This window comes from Centropristis striata, chromosome 8 (genome assembly GCF_030273125.1).
Source record: "Centropristis striata isolate RG_2023a ecotype Rhode Island chromosome 8, C.striata_1.0, whole genome shotgun sequence".
NCBI classification, from domain to species: Eukaryota; Metazoa; Chordata; class Actinopteri; order Perciformes; family Serranidae; genus Centropristis; species Centropristis striata.
The window spans coordinates 33750197-33773989 of record NC_081524.1 but is presented as its reverse complement, the minus strand read 5'-3'; the positions used below and the strand labels follow the sequence as shown (position 1 = coordinate 33773989).

The following is a 23793-nucleotide window of genomic DNA, read 5'->3' as shown; positions in this document are numbered from 1 at the left end:
AGTTGTCACGTGCCGTGAAGAGCTCTTGTGTTCACACTGTGTATACAGTATATCAAGGTCATACAGACCTGGCTCACGGCTGGCTTTTGTATTTCACCTCCCAGGTTTTTTCTTTTCTACATTGTGAGTCTTGTGTTATCATCTAATCAAGCTTAATTAGCCTATAACTGTCAACCACTCTATGTTTGGTATTATTTATAGTAGGGTGTCACATGTATGCTCTTAGAAAATATTGTGAATTGTCAATGTCTCTGCAGGAAACTGTAAGCTTCAGTAATTGTCTCTGATTGTGATTAATTCTGATGCAAACGTGGCAACTGTCAGTGATAATGTTGAGATGCGGCGGATGCACACAACCCATTAAAATACCATTTGTTAAAATGCCTGACATCCACGTCCTATTGATGGTAAGTCTAATTCATGAGATTTGTCCACATTTATTTATCTTTATGGAAAGTTTAGACCAATGACAGAGTTGCAATAATACGAGGAGACGAATCACTGAACTTGTAAGCATAAATCAGTGAGCTGATTGAGTGACAGATTGACAGAAATGGTTCAAGATGTTTGAATCTAATTCAACTACAATCAGTAACTTAAAAGAATAGTTCCACATTTGGGGAAATGTGCTGACTCTGACAAGGCTGACAAAAGAACACCAAGTGTCTACAAAAAGTGTATAAATTATGTTAATTACCATTACAATATAACATATTGTTTTAGGCATAGACTGTATAAATAATGGACGTAGTCACCGTGACATCACCGTGACATCACCGTGGAGTCACCCATTGGTTTGTGGACTTCCTGTTTGAGGCATCGAGTTCAGCGTTACACTCGTCGACATCTTGAGTCGGCAACTTTTTTTTGGGAAAATTGGAGCAGACCATATTAGGACTGTGGAGGAGTGAGAGGGATCTGACAACACTGACTACAGCCTCTCTACACCGGCAACCTGACTGAGAGAAGCCGCTGCTAATTCATGTTAGTATTAACTCTAGCATTAACTAGGATGTTAATTTTTGCTAGCAAAAAACAACAACAAAATGTACATGCCTTACCTGAGAAAAATGAACGGCGACTCCTTGGACTGTCTATTAGTCCAACCAAAAGCTGAACAAGACATTTTTAATGAACAAAACGTTCAAATAAACTGTCATTAAGTGAAAATACAGTGTGAAAGGGTCAACGTTATGAGACCAAACTGGTAAAAACTTTATTGACCTGTTGCCGTGGATACGCATTGCTTTTCTTCTCTGCTGATGACGGCTCGCCTTGTTCGTGACCCGTCAATCAAAGGTAGCCACGCCCCAAATCATACGATTCTTCATATTCTATTTTCTTCTAAATGGCACCATTATTTACACTATTAACATCAGATTGTCTTGAAGAAGATTTTTTTACTAGTGATTGAGACCATAGTGTTGTCCTATAAAAAATTTCTGAGGTAATAAATCAAGTGAGAAGTTTTCTCATTTTTTATTGAAATGAATGGATGCAAATGCTTCTGCAGCCGCCGTAAGCACCCCCTGCTGGAATTTTCGGCTTAAGGCACTTCCTGGTTTGTCTCACTGCTCAGACCCGGAGGTTGCCGCCTGGTTGTAGGCCAACCCGGAAGTAGCATGGCCATGGGGTCTAGTGAGAATTCGCCTGTGGGATTTTTGCATTAGATTTTGGATCATGGCAAGAAATAAGCTCTTTGGCAAACACACGTTTCTGATGCTTACACGTTTTGTTCAGCCATATAATCTTCACAAATAAACATCACTTTTATCATGTTTGAAGTGGTGATGCAGAAAACAAAAGTAAAAAGTCAGCGTTTTGCTATAGCAAACTGCTCCACGGTTGCATGACTTGAATGTCACTAGCGTTATGCTTCAGACAGTCTCCGACAAGCTAAGCAGAAGTTTTGACAAGCTAGCAAATCTGTAGCCTAATAAATCATTAATTAACATGATTTACAATCGAGTTTCACAAAAGAGTTTGCAAGAGCACTGAAAAACACGACTAGTTGCTGTAAGGCGGACTACTCAGACAGTTTCCGTCCGTGTCCGGGCTGATGATCTATTTTATACAGTCTATGGTGATGACGTTTAATGTGCCCGACAACCACTGTAGTCTCATTTAGAAACTTGCTAGCAATTGTCTTTTTAAGGACACGTAAAAGCTTAAAATTATATTCTATGTTGGACAACAAAACAAACATCTCTTAAGCTTGTGTTAACCACAAACCTTATTTCAGGCATCTAACCCAAAACCCATTCAAAATCCTCATTTACTTTGAGAGGTTTGACCCCATGGTGCTAAAATGCTAACCTACTTCCGGGTTTAAGTACTCATTCCTGTGGCGCCCTATAGTTAGGCTTAAGTTTCAGAGCAATGGTTCGAGCCATACACATACACACACACACACGCACACACACTTTTGCTGCGTTAGTTGCTTTCATGATATGTCCTGTTGATAGTGCTCATTGACCTCAGTTTAAAATTCTTCAATTCATATCAGCCAGAGACTTCCTCGATGCACTATAAGCAATTTGCCAATGCCCATGTGATTTAACTGTGGGTTAAAAATTTATTTTCCTGAAATGGTTATAGAGGACTTTACATTATTCATCCACTTAAAGATTAAAAAGAGTATATTAAGCTAAATAACTCTTTTAGGCCTTGCTCTCGGACACTGGTCCACAGAATATTAAATCTCAGTCCATTTTCCAATACATGAATTTCATCGTTATGAGCAGTGAAAATGCTGCTACTTATTGCAAGAATCATTAGAAATTTAGACTCCTAAAAATCTGTCAGATCAAAATGGATTAAGCTCTGATTTTGTTGGTTAAAAATGGTTAGTAAAATTAAAAACTAAGGCCTGAGACAACTCAGACATGACATTTGGCTTTACCTACATTTAAGTGTATAAATAGTAGATATTTCCTTGGGATTTTCCTTTCTCAACAGCTTTCCATCTTTCCAAGAACAGTCCATCTCCCTGGATACATCTGGCCAATGAGAGCAGAGTGGTTGAAAATGGCTCATTAGTGAAAGATTGAAATATGTAGCAGGAGAGAAGCTAGTTAGTCAATGACAATCCGGCATACAGAGCCAAAACAAAAAAAATCATGAAAGCACACACAACTCATTATGCTTTGACATGTGCGAGGGAGGAAAACCAACAACTTTTGCTTCTCTCAGTAAACACAAGACATTTCACAATACAGGTCAAGGAGTAAAAAACTCCACCTGTTACAGGATTCTGTCAACAACTCAGATCAATAAGAGTCCCTGTCGTTTTTGCTGGTGAGAGGTAGTTATTTACAAATCGGCAAGCGCCTTCCATCTATCATGCAATGTGTCAATACTGCTGGCTGTCGATGTTGTGTAGTGTGATTTCACGGCACACATTCAGCCCCTTGATGAAAGTGGAGGAGCGCCATGGGGTATCTGAACATCAGAGGCAGCCAGGAACATCCCTTCATTGTACCCGCGCATGCACCTCTTCAAATTGATTTTCTCCAGCAGACACATGCCCACGCCAGCAGACCACAAATGCCTCCACGAACAGGACAGTGAAATCAGCTTACTGCACTAACCTGCTCAGTCACCAGATCTCAATTGAGCATTTGTAGGATGACATGGTACAACCGGCAGCAGAAACCCACCGCTGAAGCCCAGAGAGGTTTCTCAAGGCGTTTCCCGACACAGAAGCCAAAGCTTTGATGAAGCTGTATGCCATTCTAAGAGCAAACTGGGGGTCATGCCAGTGTTTAGACGGTATTACTATTAGTGTATTACACTGAGCATACACCCATACTGAACAAACACCTCGAGGCTATTTGACATCTCAGCCTAGCACCGGCTTATATTACATCATCACCCTTTGGGTTAAATCTGCTTGATGAAGCTTCGGAGTAACTTCAATAGAAAATCCTTCTGGCAAATATTTCTAATCCATACACAAATCCCAGGCTTAGACTTTAAAGTATATGCTTAACCCGAGTCTGAAATCAAACCTGCTCCTGTCAGTCAAGTGCATGTTGTTTGATTTTTAGGAGGACTCCTCATACTTTCTTTTTGAGCCTTTCTGGGATCAGTCTCACTCGTATGCTAATCGTCTCTACTTTGATTGCTGCAATTAGCTTCATCTTGGCCAGTTACATAATGTCCTGACAAACTGTCACATCCTCATGTTGTCAACTCTGTGGCAGTTATTCATCTATTTCAATCCAGTCTGTCTCAAATTGATGTTAGGAAGCCAATTGTTTTCCCTTTTTTTTCCCATTTTAACATCCAACTTAAAGTAAGATAACATCCGCAAATTATTAGCAGGCATAGGGCCGTTTTCTGGAAGTTAACCGTTTCAGTTACTCATGCACAATGGGTACTTACAACGTTATCACAGTCTGTTCTTGCTCAAGTGTTAAATTAATGCATGTGAAGAACTTCTTGCTGCACTCGCTGTACGTCTACCATGGTCCGTAATTGGTCAATCATTTAAATTGCCCACTCTGAAGATTTGTTTAAAAAAGAAAATACAACTGTAATTTGTCTTAAATGCAAGGCGAAGTATATTCTAATGTCATTTCATTTTGTGCCTATTCAGAAGTCAATTTTGGCCATTTGTAAGCACTTTTGCTTACAAAAGCACTGATTGCTCTTGACTGTGTGGAGATGCAGATGATCGGGAGTCAAATTATCGACCCCATTTGCTTTGAAAACTAGTTTGGAAGGTTGAAACTGGATTTCAGCTCACACCAGGAGTTAACCAAGATTGTTGGCCTCAATGCATAGATACAGGCAGTCTTTAAAGATCTACAGTGTCCCTTAGACAGAGATAATATCAGTGCTTATTTTGGCAAAACCGAGCTGTGGTCAGCAAGTGGAAAACTCATTAAAAAAATCCTTAAAAAGGTGCAGCGGAGAGAGGCAGCAGAATGAATGATAAAAGCTCTCTGCCTAGAACACTGCAACACAGTATAGAGTACTGTAGCACAGTGCAGAGTCTCAAACCAAGCCCTGGCATCTCTATTAATAAAAGAGAGTAGCAACATTCAGCTTCATGATTTTATATTTTATATATAAATTAAGGATTTATACATTGCTGATAAAGAAAAAATACAAAACATTTTTTGATCTTACATGACATTTACATGTGAAATTTTACACAACATATTCAATAACTTACAAATGCTGTATTTGCATAAAAAATATATCTCTTTACAAAACTTTTGTAATATGTACATATTCATTTACACAGGTTTTTGAATGGGATAACAATTGTGTGGTACATTTAAAAGCATTCTACTCTACTCCAGAGTCTGATGTGAGACTGACTTGCTGTATACGTTATTTTTTTACCAGATGCATCTCTTTTCTCATCCATAAGAAATATGAACTCGCAAAATATATTACATATTGATAACACAAGACATCTTGCCAAAGAATGCCATCAAGTATCAAAACTGTATAAATGTACAAAATGTAACAGCAATGACAGGAATCAACGTAGTGGTACAAAGTACTATAGCAGCAATTGCTATACTGGATCACTTTTTGCCAACATGCACAGGTATGAAACTATGAGCTGCTTCTCAAACAAACCTCTTCTTAGATAAACCATCAGAGCTGACATCACTCAGCTAAATCATTGCAAACTGTGCAGATAAATTACACTGATGTACAGTTTTATTAATGCAATAAATGTTATGTCTTCCTTAAAAACATATGCCCATACAGTATTCAAGGCACTGCAATGATGTAGGAATGTGATGACAGTGTCAAATTCATTTTTTCATTTTTAAAACATGGATGGACTCGGATGATAGTACAATACTGATGGTGGCTCATGTTAAAGTGTGCAAATTTGTTCATGTATTCTGTACATTTGTTGGCAGAAGCTGATGGTTCTGTAAGACATTGAAATAACCATTTGTATCAGTATGTGTCAATAAAATAGGCCAAGGCTGCATATTTATCGAGCGTCTCAGAGTAGGAGTACGGATCAAGAATTTACTGACTAAGGCACGGTTTCCCAAAAGAATTATAGAAACACAAACGCTGCTCAGTTTATGAAAAACCAGACATGGTGTGGTAGTTGCACTTGTTCTGTCTTGGAATTACCCTAAAGTAAGGCAGCCGCATGTCAAACTTTTAGCAACATAAAACAAGACAACAAGCTTGGTCCGACCCCAGACTGCCCACACATCTTTGCACTTTGATTTGCCGACATCCAGGCTTAAATAAACTTCTGGGAAACCTGGCCAGCTGTAGGTACTGTGCACTGCAGGTATTCTTAACTTTGTCTTTCTATAAACTCTGAAACAGCTAAGCAAGGAACTCCTACTGTGAGATTCTTGATATAAACAGGTTCAAGGCTGGGGTTAATTCACACCAAATATGGTTCATTTGGGACACAAAATGACTGGAAAATCATTAGAAATATTACCTAAAATAAATCAGTTTTCCGAACAGTTTAAATAACATAAGAACATTTTAAATAGATGGATGAGCCCCATATGACCAATATACTGAGAGGTACAGTTTGCTTCCTAGACCAGTCAGCAATTTCAACTCTCATACTTAAACAACATTTCTGTCAAAAACGAATTCATTGCACACAACTTGATAATAAACCCTAATCTTGACTATATCTCTCCTGAAGAAATGTACTCTATTGTTGTCAGAGAACCTGCACTGTAACAATAAAAGCCCTAGCATTCCCAATGGAACTCGGAAAATTGTACTGCACTTCAGTAATTACATCCCTGGCCATATATTTCATCAGTAGGAGGTACCATCCAATTAAGAGGTATAATTGAGCATATAACTTTGAACAGACTACAGCACAGACACTACTTAAAGAGAGGCAGTTTCTTCTCTACTTCCTCATCTCCTCTCACACACTTCACTGCTTGGAAAATAGACTCTAAAGATTACATTGATCAACTCACAGTTGAGAGGCTCCTCACCTCCATAACAGAAAACAACTCTCATTAGGATGTGCAAGACTAAGACAAAAAAAGGGTCTAGATCTGGGCTGTTTTTTCAAAAGAAAAAGTTAAATTTTTGTATTTGGCATTGTGAAGTAACCCCTCGATATTTATACTACAGAGCATAAAATACTCTATTTTATCTATATGCCAGAGGCTCTTTTATTCATAAAGCCAACACTCACAGAGTGTAAAGTACACTTCTCTTCACCGAACTAGGGGAAGACCTGGAAAGGTGTGTGGCCTCTCCTTCCTCTCTCTTAAATCTTTGACCTTTTGTTTACGATCGATTGCAACTGCCATCAGTGTTGCTGAAAGTGTGCTTTATATTTCTGAACAATTCTGTGTCTTTGATGTATGTCTTCAGAAACAGGGAAAATATAAATATGTTGATATATATTCATCTTAAGCAAACATGGAGAAGTTGTATTCTCCCACTGTGTATGTGTCTCTTTCTCTCCTTCTGTCTCTCTCTCGTACTCAGCAGACATCAAACCATGGTGCAGATGGTGTTGAGATTGGGGTCAAAGCGGACAACTTTCCCCTCAGCGGCTTTTGTGTTTGTGTTGTACATTGGATTCTCAAAAGTAGCCTGTCCGTTGTTGTTCTCATGGACAGAGCATCCTGTGTACTGCGCTTTATCCGTTTTCCTGGGGGGAAAAAAGGAGGTTGCATATTAGATGAGACAGTATCCCAATTATCTCCCCTTCTTCCAATCCAATAAACATGTCTCCATTATCTTGGTGTGGACAGCTGCAGTAGGTAAATTAGGCTGAATGGTAATTATTGTAGAAAAGATCAGTCAGAGGAGCATGATGCCACTTCACTGTTAACTAACATAACGAATGCAAAATTTGCATGTTACAGGTTCTTCGTGTATGTTCTGAGAGACACTCTCTTTAAGACAAAGTCTACACTCAGTACATGCAGTGTATATGCATAATTCTCATTAAAAAATGTCTGACGTATGCTGCTGTGTAATGTGGTTTGCACGGCAACACGTTGACTAGCATTGCATCATGCGTTGAGTCCTCTCACAAGTCAGTTACTGTATCCAGTGAGCAACCTTGCTGCAGTAAAGCGGGCTGTGGAAGTGGGCCACAGTGTACTGTCTACCTCACCTTGATGTGCATTTCCTTTGGCTGCAACTGTACCAACATCTACATAAATCTGGGTTTCTAAAACTTTTTCAACATCAGATCTGTGGTAAATAACTTTCAAACTCAACATGCGACAGAGACTCATGAAAACGTACTACTTTCTTTCCCACATGGGAACAAAACAGGTACAGACGACAGCGGCTACTAAATTTGGGCTGTGAGCTGTATAGAAGACACCGGGTACACTACATACCGCTGCTTGTAGACATAAAATCCGAGGCCTGCGAAGATGAGAGCAAAAAAAGGCACGAGGATAGCGACAGCAACAGAGCTGCTGTTGGTGGAGCCGTTGGTTTCAGGGTCAGCGACAGTAACATTCTCTCTCACACTCAAACCTGGAAGAAAAACATTAGATTTAGCAAAGGAATAGGAAAAAAACAACCGTAATACAGAAAATGTAAATGGAAAACATCTAAAATATTCAGATTAACAAAATGGCACAAACAGAAAATGGAATAATAGAAAGATACGTATCATCTGCTGGTGACGATAATGATGATGATGATGATGGTGATAATGAAGAGGAAGATGATCACAATGATGACAAGTCGGAGACGCAGCAGCCAGTTGATAAAGACACCAACCATAATGATGGTACCGATAACGATCACTGCGACTGTGATAATCTTGTTGAAGACAATCATGAGATGACAACAGGAATGTTGAGCACAAAGAAATGAAGGACAATGATGTGGAAGAGAATCTAATCTGAGCTGTATGACTGCAGCAATAAGTGGCTGACACACTATAAAGGTGGGTGTGCTGTCAATACAGAGAAAATATTATGGCGCTATAATGATTGGAAAGGAGGTGATGGAAATCATTGAGTGAGCCATTTAACCCAGACTTATTAAAACATACTATTCATATTGTAATAGTAGGAGAGACGTCTTTTGGGTTTCAGTTTTCAGTTGAATTTTAAAAAACAATGTTTTAAATGAACTTGTCACAACATTTCCTGTTGTTTTTTTAAATGTCTGTTCTCTCCACAGAGAGTAATGGATCTCACAGTGACAGGAACACCAAAGATGTGTTTATATCTGTCTCAACTAAATCTGATCATGTTTTCACATTTGCAATCTCAGATGATGATGATTTAGCCTCTGGTGGAAAATTCTTTGGTTCCTTTGTAGCCAACAGATATCTGGAGCAAGGATAACAGATAGGGGCCAAGACTACTTCTTCCATGCACCAGTTATTGTTGAAAGTCCTATTATCAACACAAAAAAACCCTGGATAAATATCTAAATCATCAGATGAAAGTCGATGGGTTTCTAGATTGCATTACAGCCAAAAAATCTCCTGTTGCTGATAAAATCCAGATACCTTTTTATAGCAATTGAACTAAATATCAGGAGTTTCCATGATTGCAGAAGATCCCCACCAGACATTCAAGACATGCAAAAAATTACCTCATTAAAAATTGTTAAAATTACACCTATTTTCTCTCCCCCATTGAAACATTCATGATCCTTTTACAAAGTTTAACTGTTGAAGTGCACTTATATCCAAAGCGCTTTTCATTACACACTGTGCTCATTCACCCAATCACACACACATTCAGACTATCGTACAACTGTGCCACCATTGGGAATTCATTCACACACCGATTAATATAGCATCGGGTGCAATTTGGGGTTTGTAGAACCTGATAATGTAATAAATTCCCGATAATGTAATAACCCCGATAATGTAATAAAAATCTGCACTTGACTCCATTGAAAATGTAATAAAACCTGATGATGTAATAACTTCCCAATAATGTAATAAAGTACATTTCCCAATACTGTAATACTCTTTTTTTTCCACCAATAATGTAATAATGTATAACATTAATGGGAAGTTATTATATATTATTAAAAAAATGAGGAATGACCAATGGCAATGGGACTCATTGTAATTGAAAAAACACATACCAAGTCTCTGTAGTCCAAACTGTCCGTAGTCTTTACCCTGTATAAAGCCTTGGAACACATAGCTGCCACCCTCAGGCTCAGCTGAAACCTAGGAGGAGAAACAACAACACAAAGCTCAGTACGTTTTGTTTCAACTGCATTAATAAAACCAGATTTTTGCATCCTTTCGACACCACATCAAAAACTACATACAGTATCCTGTATTTAGTACGACAGTCAACACATTCTGTCATGCTACATTAAAAAAGAACACCTTTGTTTTCCTATACCCCCTTTAGAAGCTGTGCAGTATGCTATCAATAGCTCAGCGGTGTGCAGTCAGCTGTCACACGTTTTTATTAAGTGGACCTTGAAGATTATTTTAGAGGAGGAATTTCAATTTCGCCAACAAAAATTGCTGTGCAGTCGTTCCAGGTCCCTTAGATGTCAGGTATGTGTCTGAGCTTATTCAGCAAATTGTCAATGCGGGAACGCTAAAATGGCTCATCAAGAGCCACTGGTGCATCTGATGTACAGTCAATGTAAATATATGTAAACAAATACAGACAATAAGCCAGGAAATTAATATTCTCATTGTTGTCACGGTTTCTTCACATGGATTGTGATTTTTTTTTTCCATGTTGGCACGGTAAGTAGGATGAGAAAAGAGCTAATAATGAGGAAACACTGACTTGAATCAGTCCAAGAAAGGCTTATTTTTGGCTCCCAAGTTGTTACAGCCTCATTGCCTGTAATATTTTACTTGTCTATCAGACTGAACAAATAAATAAATAACTGAATTATAACAAAAGACAGTTAAAGCTCTTGGTTATTTTCAAATGATCACTGGCCAGCTGCTTCAAATTCCTGTGTATACTCACAAATCCGTCCATTGCCCAGGTCTCGTCAGTAATCCTGCTCAAGGAGCTGTGGGCCAGCGCTCTCATCTGGTACAGCAGGAGCATTAACCGTGCCTCCTGGCGCTTGTACACTCCTACAAGGTGGAGGACAGGACGCAATGTGAGAAAAGATGTGAATACAGTGATGAGGGAACATGAGTGCGGGGAATAATAAAAGACGGAAAAGGAAAAAGAAGCAGGGAGAAGTAAGGGGAGAAAACGAAGAGTCGCAGTGAGATGGGAACAGCTGGGGGAGGAGGGGAGGAGACGAGTGATTCTTGAGTGGGCAGTTAGTCAGTCAGCGCAGACTAATACATCCGTCTTTAGAGCCAATAGTTAATTTCCACTCTCATGCATGAGATCATTTGGTGATTGACTGATTGACACAAGGCACACTCAAAATAAATGGAAGTGACACACAGAGGTAGTGAGAGGAGGTGAAAGGGAGGAAGTAGGAGACAGATGATTTATAGATGACTCACCAGAGAGCAGAAACTCCATGCTACTGTCGGTTAAAGTTACATTGACTTTTCCCGTTGTGGCATTAAAACTTGTGACTGTCAAAGTCATTGGCTGTTTCTGGCCTTTGTAATCATAGGAACCCTTCCACACGAAATCTGGGGCAAAGACGTCGTCAGGAACTTGAGGAAAGAAAAAAAAGAAAACTCGTTAAAAAATGCCATTAAAATAGCAAAAAAAGAATGACAGTATAGCATACCATTATATATGGTATGAAAAGATATGAAAACATGAAAGCTGTCATCCTACTGCATGATTTTTTTACGAAACATCAAATCAAAATGATGTTATTAATGCAAGCTGAATACTTGCACCCACGCTGCAAAATGGTAATTAGATATGCAGTGGAATCAACATATCAAACAGCTGATAACAGTCTTTTCATTCAGTTTGAATGATATCATGTTCTTTATATGCTTTGACAATCTCAATTAATGATAATTAAATACATTCTGCAAGAGATAACTCTGGACTTACTCTGTGAACTTGAAAAAACTTTTTAAATAGATTTGCATGGATTCAACTTTTTGCAGAACTTTTCCAGCGTAGTCATTATCTACTGGTAATTATTTACTGGGGAATTATGAGTCAATTATCCTTGCAAAAAGGTGACTGCTTGTAGTTAACAACAGGTACCAAACCTATTAATACTCAGAATAATTACTGTGGTGCAACAACAAGTTAAGGTGGAAGAGGTGGAAAGGGGAATTTGATGCCATTATTTTGCAACATGTGATGTTGCTAACAGCTTATTACCTTGATTGATACTGATTAGGATTTAGTTCCATGCGGGATAAATACTGCTGGTCCTTTTTTTCCCTCACAATACAGTATCACCTTCCTGGGGGAATCTAAATGAAACACTGGCTGACTTCACTGTAAATTGTTGGTGTTAAAATATGTAAAGGCTTGGTGATGTCTCTCTAATGTCAGCAATGCAACATGCTGCTCATAATAACAATTCAAACATGCTGATGTTCGTCATGTGAGCCTTCCAAAACTTGCTAATTAGCACATAACAAAATTACATTTGGGCTGATGGGAATGAAATTAGTTCTGCAGGTATTTGGTCATGAAAAAGTAAGGGACATATACTTGATGACGCTAGATAGAAAGTCAAGAGGATCACCAACTTCATATCATAGCCAGCAGTGCAATATTGGCTGGCTTCGCTTTTAAATCCATTAAAGTGGCTTCACAGTAACAGAAGACCATTTAATCATGGGAAAAGGTCTTTTAGAGGATTTATGACTGTTTTGACCGAGAGTCAACACAGCGTATCAGACCCATACAGAAGCATTACAAAGTTATACTTAAATTGTTTGACAAAACTTATCTACAAACCGACCAACCGACAGACAAATATTGCCATTCTTGGAGTAAATGGTACATGTTAGTGTTAATGGTCAAATTAAACCTGCATGATGTTTTGTACTCAAACCACACATTTGGTATTAACTGGTTGTAATTATTTGTTACTTTCTATTACAGTAATCTTAACCATTTTTAATATTTCTTTCTTGCATCACACATTGACTCCAAGGCAGATTGAATATTTACATCATATATAGTGAGTAATATGTCTAGGGGTTACATGCATGTATTATGGTAATCCACAACCTTGTTGCATGAATAATTTCATATTCAGATTACATTGTATATATTATCTTGCACATATTTTATAACCTGTTGAAATGCCCTGGTCATAATTACATTTAATTATGTTTCTGCACCAATTATTCAATCTTAATCTCTTAGTAAAGCACTCCATATGTAATTGCAAAAGAGCGTTAATAGAACGTGTTATGATCATAATATAAACAATACACATCAGCGAATTTTTCCCCCAAATTCATTCATTTAGCTGTACTGTGAGAAACACGGACTTTGAGGTACACCACTACAAAACTAAGGGCCTATGAAGACAGTAAAACCTCAATTAGTTTGATGAAGATATACACAGACTTTGTGACTGTGTAAGATGGTAATGAATTAATAAAATAAAATAATACAAGAGTGCTGACTTCTGTGGCTACCAGTTGAACAGCTTGTGCAATTCAAAACTCACCATTTATTTTAGGGCTCGGTGTCCCTGGTACGGGTTTGACAGTTTTCTCATGAGATTTGGAGCCGACTGCAGAAGAACATAAATATGTATGTCACAAAGATGCAGTGATACACAGCAAGGCTTAACAGCTGGAGGATGTTGGAAAAGTAAACACTTCTCAACTGTAACATGCCGCCTACATTAAACTCTCCCTTACTTTGGTAAAACCTCTGCTAGCTCAGTTCATACAAACATTTACAAATCAACACAATGTTGAAACTCCAAGGTAACAAAGAGCTTAGACATGCATATTGTAATTAGCTGACAGTACAGTGACACAGTGGGTTTACAGAAAAGATCGCAGAACCAGCAAGTCTTTATATTTGATTAGTGTCATAGTTGACTGAACTATCAGTGGATGCACAGACTGAAATTTTGGGCCAATATCAACATTTCAAATAACAATTTGGCTGATAACCAATGCTGATACCAATGTGCTTTGTTGTCAGTTGTTTGTTTATCATCCCTTGTGCCAGAGAAAAAAAAATCTTCAATATAAAAACAATAACTGACTTTTAAGGGACTGTTGTCCTAGCCTGAACACCAATAACTAACACAACACAAAACTGACATGACACATCAGATAAACGTTGGCCACTGCCATTGGTGAATGTCATCTTATTTGGCAGATTGCAGTCAACAAGACAGATATTGGCTGATACCGATGACTGATGAATTGGTGCATTCTGAGTAGAAATGGCACATAGGATAGGATTATACTTATTTATACATCACATGTCCTTCTTGTTTCTTCTTTCTTGGTTCTTGTTTTTGTCCTTGTTTAGCTCGCTATTTTTTAAAATGTTTTTACTCATGTTTTGTGTTATGATTGTCATAACTATGCACCTTATGCAGTGGCACTTTCAATTTCGTTGTATAGTGAACTATATAATGACAATAAAGACTATTTGATTTGATTTGATTTGAGACATATACAAGCCCTATTGCAAAAAAACGTAAAAAAAATGAAAAAGGAATGCATCAAATTCAGAGTGTATATTTACAGTGTTCACTTGAAGATGTGTTTTAGACAAAGTCCTGACTTATTTGGCATTGGTTGTACGCAAGTATTAACTCCTCTAAACCCTACCCTCCACCTTTATACACAAGCTTCTCTTCAAACATTTGAACCTTTTCCCCATCCTCCCTGCCATCTTCTCCATCACCTGCCCTCGCAGACCTCTGCTGACCACGTACCTCTGCACACAGGCACCTTGCCAGTCCAGCTGCCGTCAGATCGGCAGACTCTGTGCTCTGAACCCCCGGAGAGGAAATAACCTGGCTGACAGGTGTACACCAGGGTGTAACCGTAGGAGGGCAGGTCTAGACCCACAACGTCAGCGTTGGCCGGGCTCCGCGGCTGCTTGCAGGAGTGAGCTGGAGAGCAAGCAGAGGGCAGAAGCGTTAGTACACACACATACAAATGAAGCCAGATACACACATTCATGCACACACAGGCACACACACACAGACGTAAAGATAGACAGGAAGATAATTAAGCACTCGCTGGGGGAAGAGAGGGGGAGGGTTAGAAAAAAAAAGAGGATTAAAAAAAAGGAAGCACACATATTTTACAATTTAATTGAGTCCAGGGAGCTATTAGGGAGCATATTGATACTTTAATATGTCTAGTTTCTTTTCTGATATGAATATGGGCACTTGTGGCTGGGGAGATACGCTGCCTAATTTTATACTAAATTAGCCTGCAAAATGTTGTGTGCTTAAATTAAGTCAAAACAATAACTCTGTAAATTGTTGTGACTCATTTAGCCACAGCCTTGGATTGCAAAACACAAGATGCCAGTACAATAGACAAGGTCTGGCTGAATTCATTATCATTCAGCAATAGGTGGAAAGAAACATTTGGAGTTGTTTTTGTATTTCCAGAACTAATCAAAATTTTCAAGGGCAAGACCGGAGAAGACTAAGCTCATCGGTGTCCTTGCAGAACAGAGTTGAAGTCAATGTTATTGTAAATCTTACCAGAGCGTTTTCTATTATGAGGATGTGAATACAGGTTGCAAGGTCACAGACACTTATGGACACTGGGAGGAAGAAGAATGCTGACTGCAATAATAGGGCGCTTATATATTCAGCCCATGTCTGGGAATTTGGACTTGTGTAACCTCAAAGGTGTGGTGTGAGCTCTCCAAAAATAACACTAAAATGTAACTTCATCATGTTGAATATAGAGTTTTTTTTAGTCTGCAATTCAGTTTTCACTCTCCTGACTGTGACTTTCTTAGCTCATTAAATTATTCTGTCTCGAAAAGCAGGAAGCTAGTGACATGCTGATTCAGGATAGCGTTGAAAAGCTTACTATACAAGCAGAAACTAGGGACAAAAGCTGTTATTGCTTTGCTGCCAAAACACCAGCTTCTTATAGACCATATTAAATATTTTCATTCTCTCATGAGTGGGTTGAGTATACTTCGTTTAATTTTTCACATCAACAAACTCTCTACAAAACAAAAATTTATGCAAATCACGCTGCACCACCAAAACACTGAGGGGTTGAACATTCCGGCTCAACAATAATGTGAAAATAGCGAAATAATTTTGCAGCTTGTGTGTGAAAGAATACGTTGCCAGCTGTCAAATGGGAGGCAGCTGCAAGTGAGTCACAGTACCAAATCGGTCCTTCATGGCGTCTTAATGACATTAGTGGCAATAGGGTGTGGAAGGGATGCCAGGATGAAAGTTTCTGAGCTTTATGAAAGATGAGGAGACCGCAAGAAATTCCCCTTGTTGGATATTACTTTTGCTGGTGTTTGATACGGTAATATTATATGCGTGTATGCATGTCTGAAGACATAGATTTTTCAGTGCTCCACAAAGTAAAAGAGGTGCATCAAGGTGAAAGTATTGTGCTGAAATCCAGGAGGATACTTCTCTTATTCATCTTTTCCTCAGCTACAGGGCTCGAACAATTTAATATGCACTTAGAAGACTGATGAAGTAAGCACAAGGACAACTGTATAAGTCACCCAGATGTGCCATCCAGAGCTTTTCCGATGTATTGGTAGATCTGCCTTGAGGGAATCTAATGTTTTATCTATTTACACTGCAAGAAAGAAGAAATACTGCTTCATACAGTAAGTTGTAGATAAAAAGTCTGGAGAGCTAAATAAATAAATAGATACATAATTAAATACCCTTCTCGCTGCCTGAGCACAAGTCTATGTAACCCATTTAAATTTACAAACTGTCAGCACATGTCCAGGGTGGTTGTAGAGTTTGTAGACCATGAATACTGAAGACACTTACAAGGCCGATGAATTGTTGTATCAAAGACACGCCACATCCCTCATCAAATTGTGTTGACAGTGCTATGTTTATTTACACTTCAAACAGCACAGCAGGCTGTACTCCTGAGATTACACAAGGCCTCAGAAGACACTTTTTCTGTCACACAACAATACGTATTGTTCTTAGTTCAAAGTTGGTATCTCTGGTAGAGACTGAGTGCATTAGTTAGGGACACAGACAGACAGATAGAGACAGATAGAGGCAGACACAGAGAGACAGCCCTGCTGATGGAATTCTGTTTGAGCCAAGGAGGTTGGCAAGCTACAGACAGCAACAGCAGGCCACAGTCAAGAGGACAGAGTTAACTTCATGGTTCTTACAAGGTTTTTCTCATAGCTTTTTATATCAGTCTTGTTTGCATGTGTTGCTGTACAAAGATACATTTCCTGAAAAAATAGCAGCAGCTGGTCAGAGGTTGGCATGCAGGTTTTGACACCAGAATCATGTTTAGTTTGGCTGCTTTAGCCTTCTGAGTATATTTTCAGACTATTGCTGGTTTGTCCGTAAGAAATACTTCCTGCACTTCATGAATAATGCTCAATATAGAGGGCCAAATCTCAAGGTCTCTTTGGTGATGCTTTGGAAGACTTTGGAACACTAACTCATTGTTGTTTTTCAAAATATTAAATTAGGCTGGAAAGATTTTGGTGGATTTTGGCTATGTATCTATCAGCAAATATATTAATCTGATATAAAGGTAATGTGATTAAGATGCAGTGACTCTGTCCATTGCATCTATTACATCTATTGTGTCGATAATCCCTCAAAGTTTTTGCTTTAGCCAGCAGTGCAAGATAGGTTGGCTTCACTTTTAAATCCATTAAAGTGGCTTCACAGTAACAGAAGACCATTTAATCATGGAGAAAGGTATTTTAGAGGATTTATGACTGTTTTGACCGAGGGTCAACACAGCGTGTCAGACCCATACAAAAGCACTCATACTGAAGTACATATACATAACACAGTTTTTCTCCAATGTATTATGGGCCAGACAGCCCTGTGGGTCTATGTCCACCCTTACACCAGCATGTGTGAAAAATGAAAAACAAACAATGTATTTACACAAATAGACTGGAAATGAATTTATAGTTTTATTTTAAAGCAGAAATATGTTGCTTTTAGATCTGCAAGGATAAAATAACTACTCAAATCAATTCACAAGTATATATATGGGCTATTTAATGACATATTGTTAAGGAGCATTTTTTCAAACGTAACAGTCATGCTACCAATGGCATAATATGTAACATAATAATACATGATTTTTGCATAGACCTGTAAATTAAGGATGTTTTTGCACAAATAGTAATAATATAATCCTACAGCAGACCAGCAACAATAATGTTAGCAATATTTTTTAATGACAACATCCTGAAATCAGAGCCTTCAGTATCATATGAAATGGAGAAAAAAAATTTGCTAATAGTTTAGTCTTCTGCTAATGGGCCAAAGGCATGGTTTATGGCAGTGAATTAGGCCACAGCCGTGAGCTCATGGCTATTGTTAACATAAGGCTAAACTATTAGCAACATTTTCTCTCCATCTCTGAAAAGCATTGCAGATACTGATTACTAGCTGGAGGATTGAATCATAGTATGTCATCTCAAAGGGCTTTTTCTTTTGTCTTAACCAGATAACTGTCCAGTGTCCACCACAGCTATAATGAGCTAATGTATTGTAAAGTTACAGGGCAGATTAACGTCTTTGAAAGTTGTATTTAAAAAATAAATTGCAACTTATCAGTTGTAACCACTACTATTTTTTATTAATTTAATTGTACCTTTATATTTATGTGACATTTATAAAAGTTTCCTAAGTTGTAAATGGTAAATGGACCCGCACTTATATATCACTTTTCTGCACTATATAACACATTCACTCATTCACCCATTCACAAACACATTCATACTGGTGGCAGAGGCTACCCTAAACGGCGCCACTTGCCACCATTGGGAATTCATTCACACACCGATGAACACAGCATCGGGAGCAATCTGGGGTTCAGTATCTTGCTCCAGGATACTTCGACAGGCTGCCATGGTCAGGGATCAAATCACCAACCATCCGATCAGTAGGTGACCGTTCTACCAACTGAGCCTCAGCAGTTGTGAATGTGACACACTGGAGAATGTATTCATAGAAGACTCTGGTGACTGTCAGAGATACATTTCTATATTTTAATTCCAGTGGTAACAATGACAGCACGAAGGCAGAGGAAAATCAATAAATTTTTCAAGCCACCGCAGGCAATGGACCAGAGCCAGAGAGCAGCTCCTGAAACGCTGCAACCTCAGCAGAGACAAACCTGGCTAAGAAACTGCACCTGCTGAACAGAGCAAGTCAGGAAAGTTAAAAGCTTTAAAACATGATGCCTGTGAATGGTTGTCAGGCTGCCATTTCAGTGGGTGGCTTTACAATATTATGGTTACATGAAAAGGGTGTAAAATATGTTATTGTATATTTACCACAGTGAAAGCAAATGTAGCTGCTGGGAACTTTTTGTAGACAGATCCAAAAAGGTTAAAGGAGGGAACCTCCCAGAGGCTATTCACTGGGGTTGAATGTAACACTTCCAGTATAAGAAAAATCAATAAAAGTGACCAAATAAAACCAAATGCAAAGTATGCAATGGCATCTCAAATTTCAATTCCGACTCAAAAATGTTTTATAAGCTATAAATGTACTAGGGATGGGTCATGATTTTCAAGTCATAAAATTATAAAAAAAACAACTAGTTTACTCTTCTATGCTTCTTTTCTGTGTGGCATGTTCAGTTTGGCTCTTTTCACAAAACAGAATTTGCTACAATGCTGTTTGAACGTTACAGAGTGATCACCAGCAGCCATATATCCAAATGGTCCAAATTAACAAGTAGGTCTATCTGTGGGTGCAGAGCACTACAGGAAATGCCTCCTACATGACATAACCCCCAGCAGCACCAAATATACTTGTTTAGGTTTTAAAACAAGAAGAAAAGATCATGGTTTGGGTAAAAGTTAAGTTAAGTTATTACACAATGGGTTCTCCCAGTGGGCATGTCGTGTAGTTAAGTGTTTGTGTATTGCAAGTCTGCAACACATGTTCTATAAAAACATCAATGATGTTGGGGATGTTAAGTGTAAATTAACCTACTGCTGTTCCATGCTAAAGCTGCCTACTGTTTATACTCATGTTGAGTTTATGTGAACATATATCCTTCAGTTCATGGACAATGTGGCATCTATTAAACTTAGCCCTATGATTCTAATTATCATATTTAAGCAAGCATGTAGTGAGTTAACTCTCAGCCAACCATCAATCAGGAGCATAGAACCAAGCAATTGACTCCTGACCTCAGCTTGTGTCTGTGCATCGCCCAGCATCAGTGGAATCGTGTATTTCCATAATAATGAAAGTTACATTATTATGTATAAGGTTTCCTCAGTAGAGAATCAAGAAAATTGGTTTTCAACTTGAAAATGACTTTAAGAAAATTACATATCAAAGTTTAGAAGTTAATCTTCTTGTTTAGTGGTCTATCTTTCATTTGTGTTCAGTTACCATGTACAGTGTATTGGTATTTTCCCTTTTTCCTTAGAAGGTTTAAAACAAAGTGTTTTTCTCACAGGACCACGCCATCTCAACCTTTCAAAGATTTTGACAGCAGAGTATGCAGCCCCTGAGAGAAGGAGACTGCCTATGATCCACTTTGTATCAGTCATTTATCCGCATGCAGATACTCCTCCTCATCCAACACATCTGTCAGAACTTTTCCAGAGAGACTGTGTCAATTTTCTGGTTATAACAAAATGTTTAAGTGCCAGTTTGAGGTGTTTTCTGGAGCTTGAACCTATAATTCTGTTGACTTAAACTCTCTCTGACTGCTCTTTCATTTTAAGGGACCTGTCACTGTGCTGGCAATAAATGCCATTAAGGAGCCAGGGGATGCACAACCTCCTGAATCATTCCTTAGAGAGCTAGATGATGGGGTCAACAGTTTAAAGATAGAGGTGGAGCAGGAATACTGAGGAGTTGTTGGCTGACAGAAGTCAGCTAGCTGTTCAAATGAACATGTTAGAACATTTTAATTAGCAAAACTCCATGAATGATAATAAGACCATGAAAGTGAAAGATAATTTAGTTAATATTTTGTTGCCGTATTCTACTCTAAAAGGTTTTGGATAACTGTATGTTATACATGTTTGACTATATATTATATCTGTATAATATTTGTTTTGTTCTATATATTAAAGCTTAAACATGAAGCATTTTAAAAATATGTATCACATAAATTGCCTGCACACAATCACATGCGTGTATCTCATCTGTTTCAGTGAGGAAAGACTAAATAAAGAAACACCTCTCAGTATAATAATACAATTTTACAACACCACAAACTGTAGCCGCCAAAATGACCATAAATTCGAAACAACATCTCTCTAAAGCTTGTAAACCTCATTACAGTAGTATTTAATGCCATGATCTTGTTTTAGACTGTACTGGTTTCTGCTAGCTGTATGTAATAAAATGGCAACCAAGTATAAGCACCCACACACACACACACACACACACACACACAGCTGTGTTGCAGAGTAGATCAAGCTTAGAGAATGGGGGTCAGGTATTCCAATGTTTCTGCTCCCTCAGCACAAATGTCTCCAGAAAATTCAAGTGGTTGTACATCTTGGGGTAGTTATGAAATAAAGATTACAAAATATCATTTGAATCCCCTTATCATCACATCACACAGCTCAAGCGTTTACGCTGTAAGTGCATAGTAAAATGCAGACTATAGTACGATTTGAAATGGGAATATTTCCATGAAAAAATCTGTAGCTGAAAGGGATTCCAGTGAGATACTGGCTTACATCACAATCTAGGAAAGCACTTGGCAAAGCGACTGAGCTAAACTGCACAGGCCTATTTTGGTGTTGGTCGACAGGTCAGGTAGTTCAAACAGAATGACAGTAGTCACAGTCAACACCTCACTCTCAGAATGACTAGGGTGGCAGGTTGATTGAGGCTGGAGCTGCAATCTACTGAGAGGTCATAGGTTATGGCAGGATTGAGCGAATCAACAGAGGGAGAGGAGGTGTTGAGGAAAAGAAAAGACAGTGTCTGAGTAGCCAGAAATGCAGATAGACAGTGACAAGATGCCAGAAGGGAGAACAAAGAAACAGAGAGTCATATAAAGATATTGGGCCATATTCACGTATATGCTCCTACGTTTTTTTTTTTCCTTTTAAGAAAGGTCCTAAAAAAGTCTAATTCAGATGAATGAAGATTTTCTTAAACTGCAGAATTGTTTGTACCTGTGTTGTTATAAAAACTTGCGCTAGCTTATCCTAAAAAGCAGAGGTAAAGCCCAGCCAAGCCCAAGACAAGGCATGAGACTGCAGGGCTGTGAGCACACACAAGAATTGGAAAGTAAACTTAAGAGAATTAAGTCAAGAAAAGTCAAAGTAATTCTGAAGGGAGGACACAAAAGATATAAAATAACACACACAACACACAGGCTTATGGGACATCATGATGGCTAACTTGGTAGACCCTGTACCCAATGTACTGAGGCTAAATTCTTACTGCAGCAGCCTGGGTCCAACTGACCTTCCGCTATTTGGTACATGTTCTCTACTCCCCCTCTCTCCCCTTTCTCTTGTCTATCTTTGGCTGTACTCAGTAAAAAAAGTCCAAAAAATAAACTTGCTATATGTGTTTTCCATCACCAATTATTGGATTGCATGGTTCTCATCTTACATGATTGATGTAAACTAAAGTGTTAAATTAGTGTTTATTTAAATTAAATGACCTAGCTGCTTTATGAAATAATGAAATCATTGTTAAGAAACATTACAAAAGATTAAAATATTACTGTAATTAAATATTATATAATATATAATATAATATTATACAACTACAAAATGAAAAAAAATCCAATACTCAGTAATTTTGTCAGCACTCAAATAAACAAATCCCAAGAAGAAGAAAACTTTGTGTGAATGTCAGAAACTGCGTAAGTGGGTTTTAAGTACAGGAGACATTTCTTCTTAAGAATAGGAGGTGAATGAGGCCCATTGTGAGAAAGCATGAGCAAGAAGCACTCACGGATACAGCTAGGCTGGATGCCGGTCCAGGTGAGATCTGGCAAGCAGAGCCTGGTGGTGGAGCCCTGCAGTAGGTGTCCCTGTTGGCACTGGAAGTCTACTCTGCTGCCCACCTGGCCACAAACAGACAGCACACAAAGTGGAGAGAGTCAATACACTGATGCAAATGCCAATAGGCTCCCAGCATCAAATCTAAAGAGCTGGGAAAAAATACTGCGCACTAAAGTTTTTTTCCCTTTTTTAATGATTATCTGTAGAGTGTGGAGGCAGATGGAGACTATTCCTCGAGGCGATGGCCCATGTTTGTGTTCTCAACTGATGAAAGTGAGGCAGCTCACTTTTTGCTAAAAAATATAGAGGCAAACTGTTTTCTGTTATCTAAATAAATGACTCCTATATTCAGCCACCATTCCAGTCGAGTGTTAAAAGACGGCATTGACACTCTTATTCGGCGGTGTCAAGATATTGGTAAAGTTGTTCAGTAATGCAGAAAAATGCAAGAGCACAGCTATTACACGCACTGATCCAAATAATAAGCTGCTCCTGCTTTCATTTGGGACAAATTTCATATCAGATATTCCGCTGAATGTTGTAGAGAAATTGTTTGCACTTAACTTGTAAGTGACACTCTAAGAGCAACAGGGAGGAAATAAAATGAAACACACGGCCTGAAAGGATCTCAAGGGAGCTACTGAGCACACACCAATGGTCATGATATCAGTTTTTTTTACTCTGATGCATTTAAACATTTTATACACACAGTCAATCCGAATAAACTGCACGTTATTATCGATATAGATATGCACCATATCTTTACACATTCACAGAAGTAGAG

At 38.4% G+C, this 23793-nt stretch overlaps 1 protein-coding gene across 1 annotated transcript in view; it reads right to left on the bottom strand.

The window, feature by feature from the left end:
* Positions 1–5047: 5047 nt before the first annotated feature.
* The window catches only part of LOC131975889 (CUB and sushi domain-containing protein 3-like), a 231777-nt gene continuing 213031 nt past the window's right edge, over positions 5048–23793 (bottom strand). Inside the window, exons 63-70 of the mRNA XM_059338703.1 lie at positions 22960–23071; positions 14764–14943; positions 13528–13593; positions 11423–11581; positions 10923–11035; positions 10063–10150; positions 8340–8481; positions 5048–7636 (exon numbers count right to left, since the gene is read on the bottom strand). Of these exons, the coding sequence (XP_059194686.1) occupies positions 7477–7636; positions 8340–8481; positions 10063–10150; positions 10923–11035; positions 11423–11581; positions 13528–13593; positions 14764–14943; positions 22960–23071 (1020 nt within the window). The 3' untranslated portion in view covers positions 5048–7476. The remainder of the gene's footprint in view (positions 7637–8339; positions 8482–10062; positions 10151–10922; positions 11036–11422; positions 11582–13527; positions 13594–14763; positions 14944–22959; positions 23072–23793) is intronic.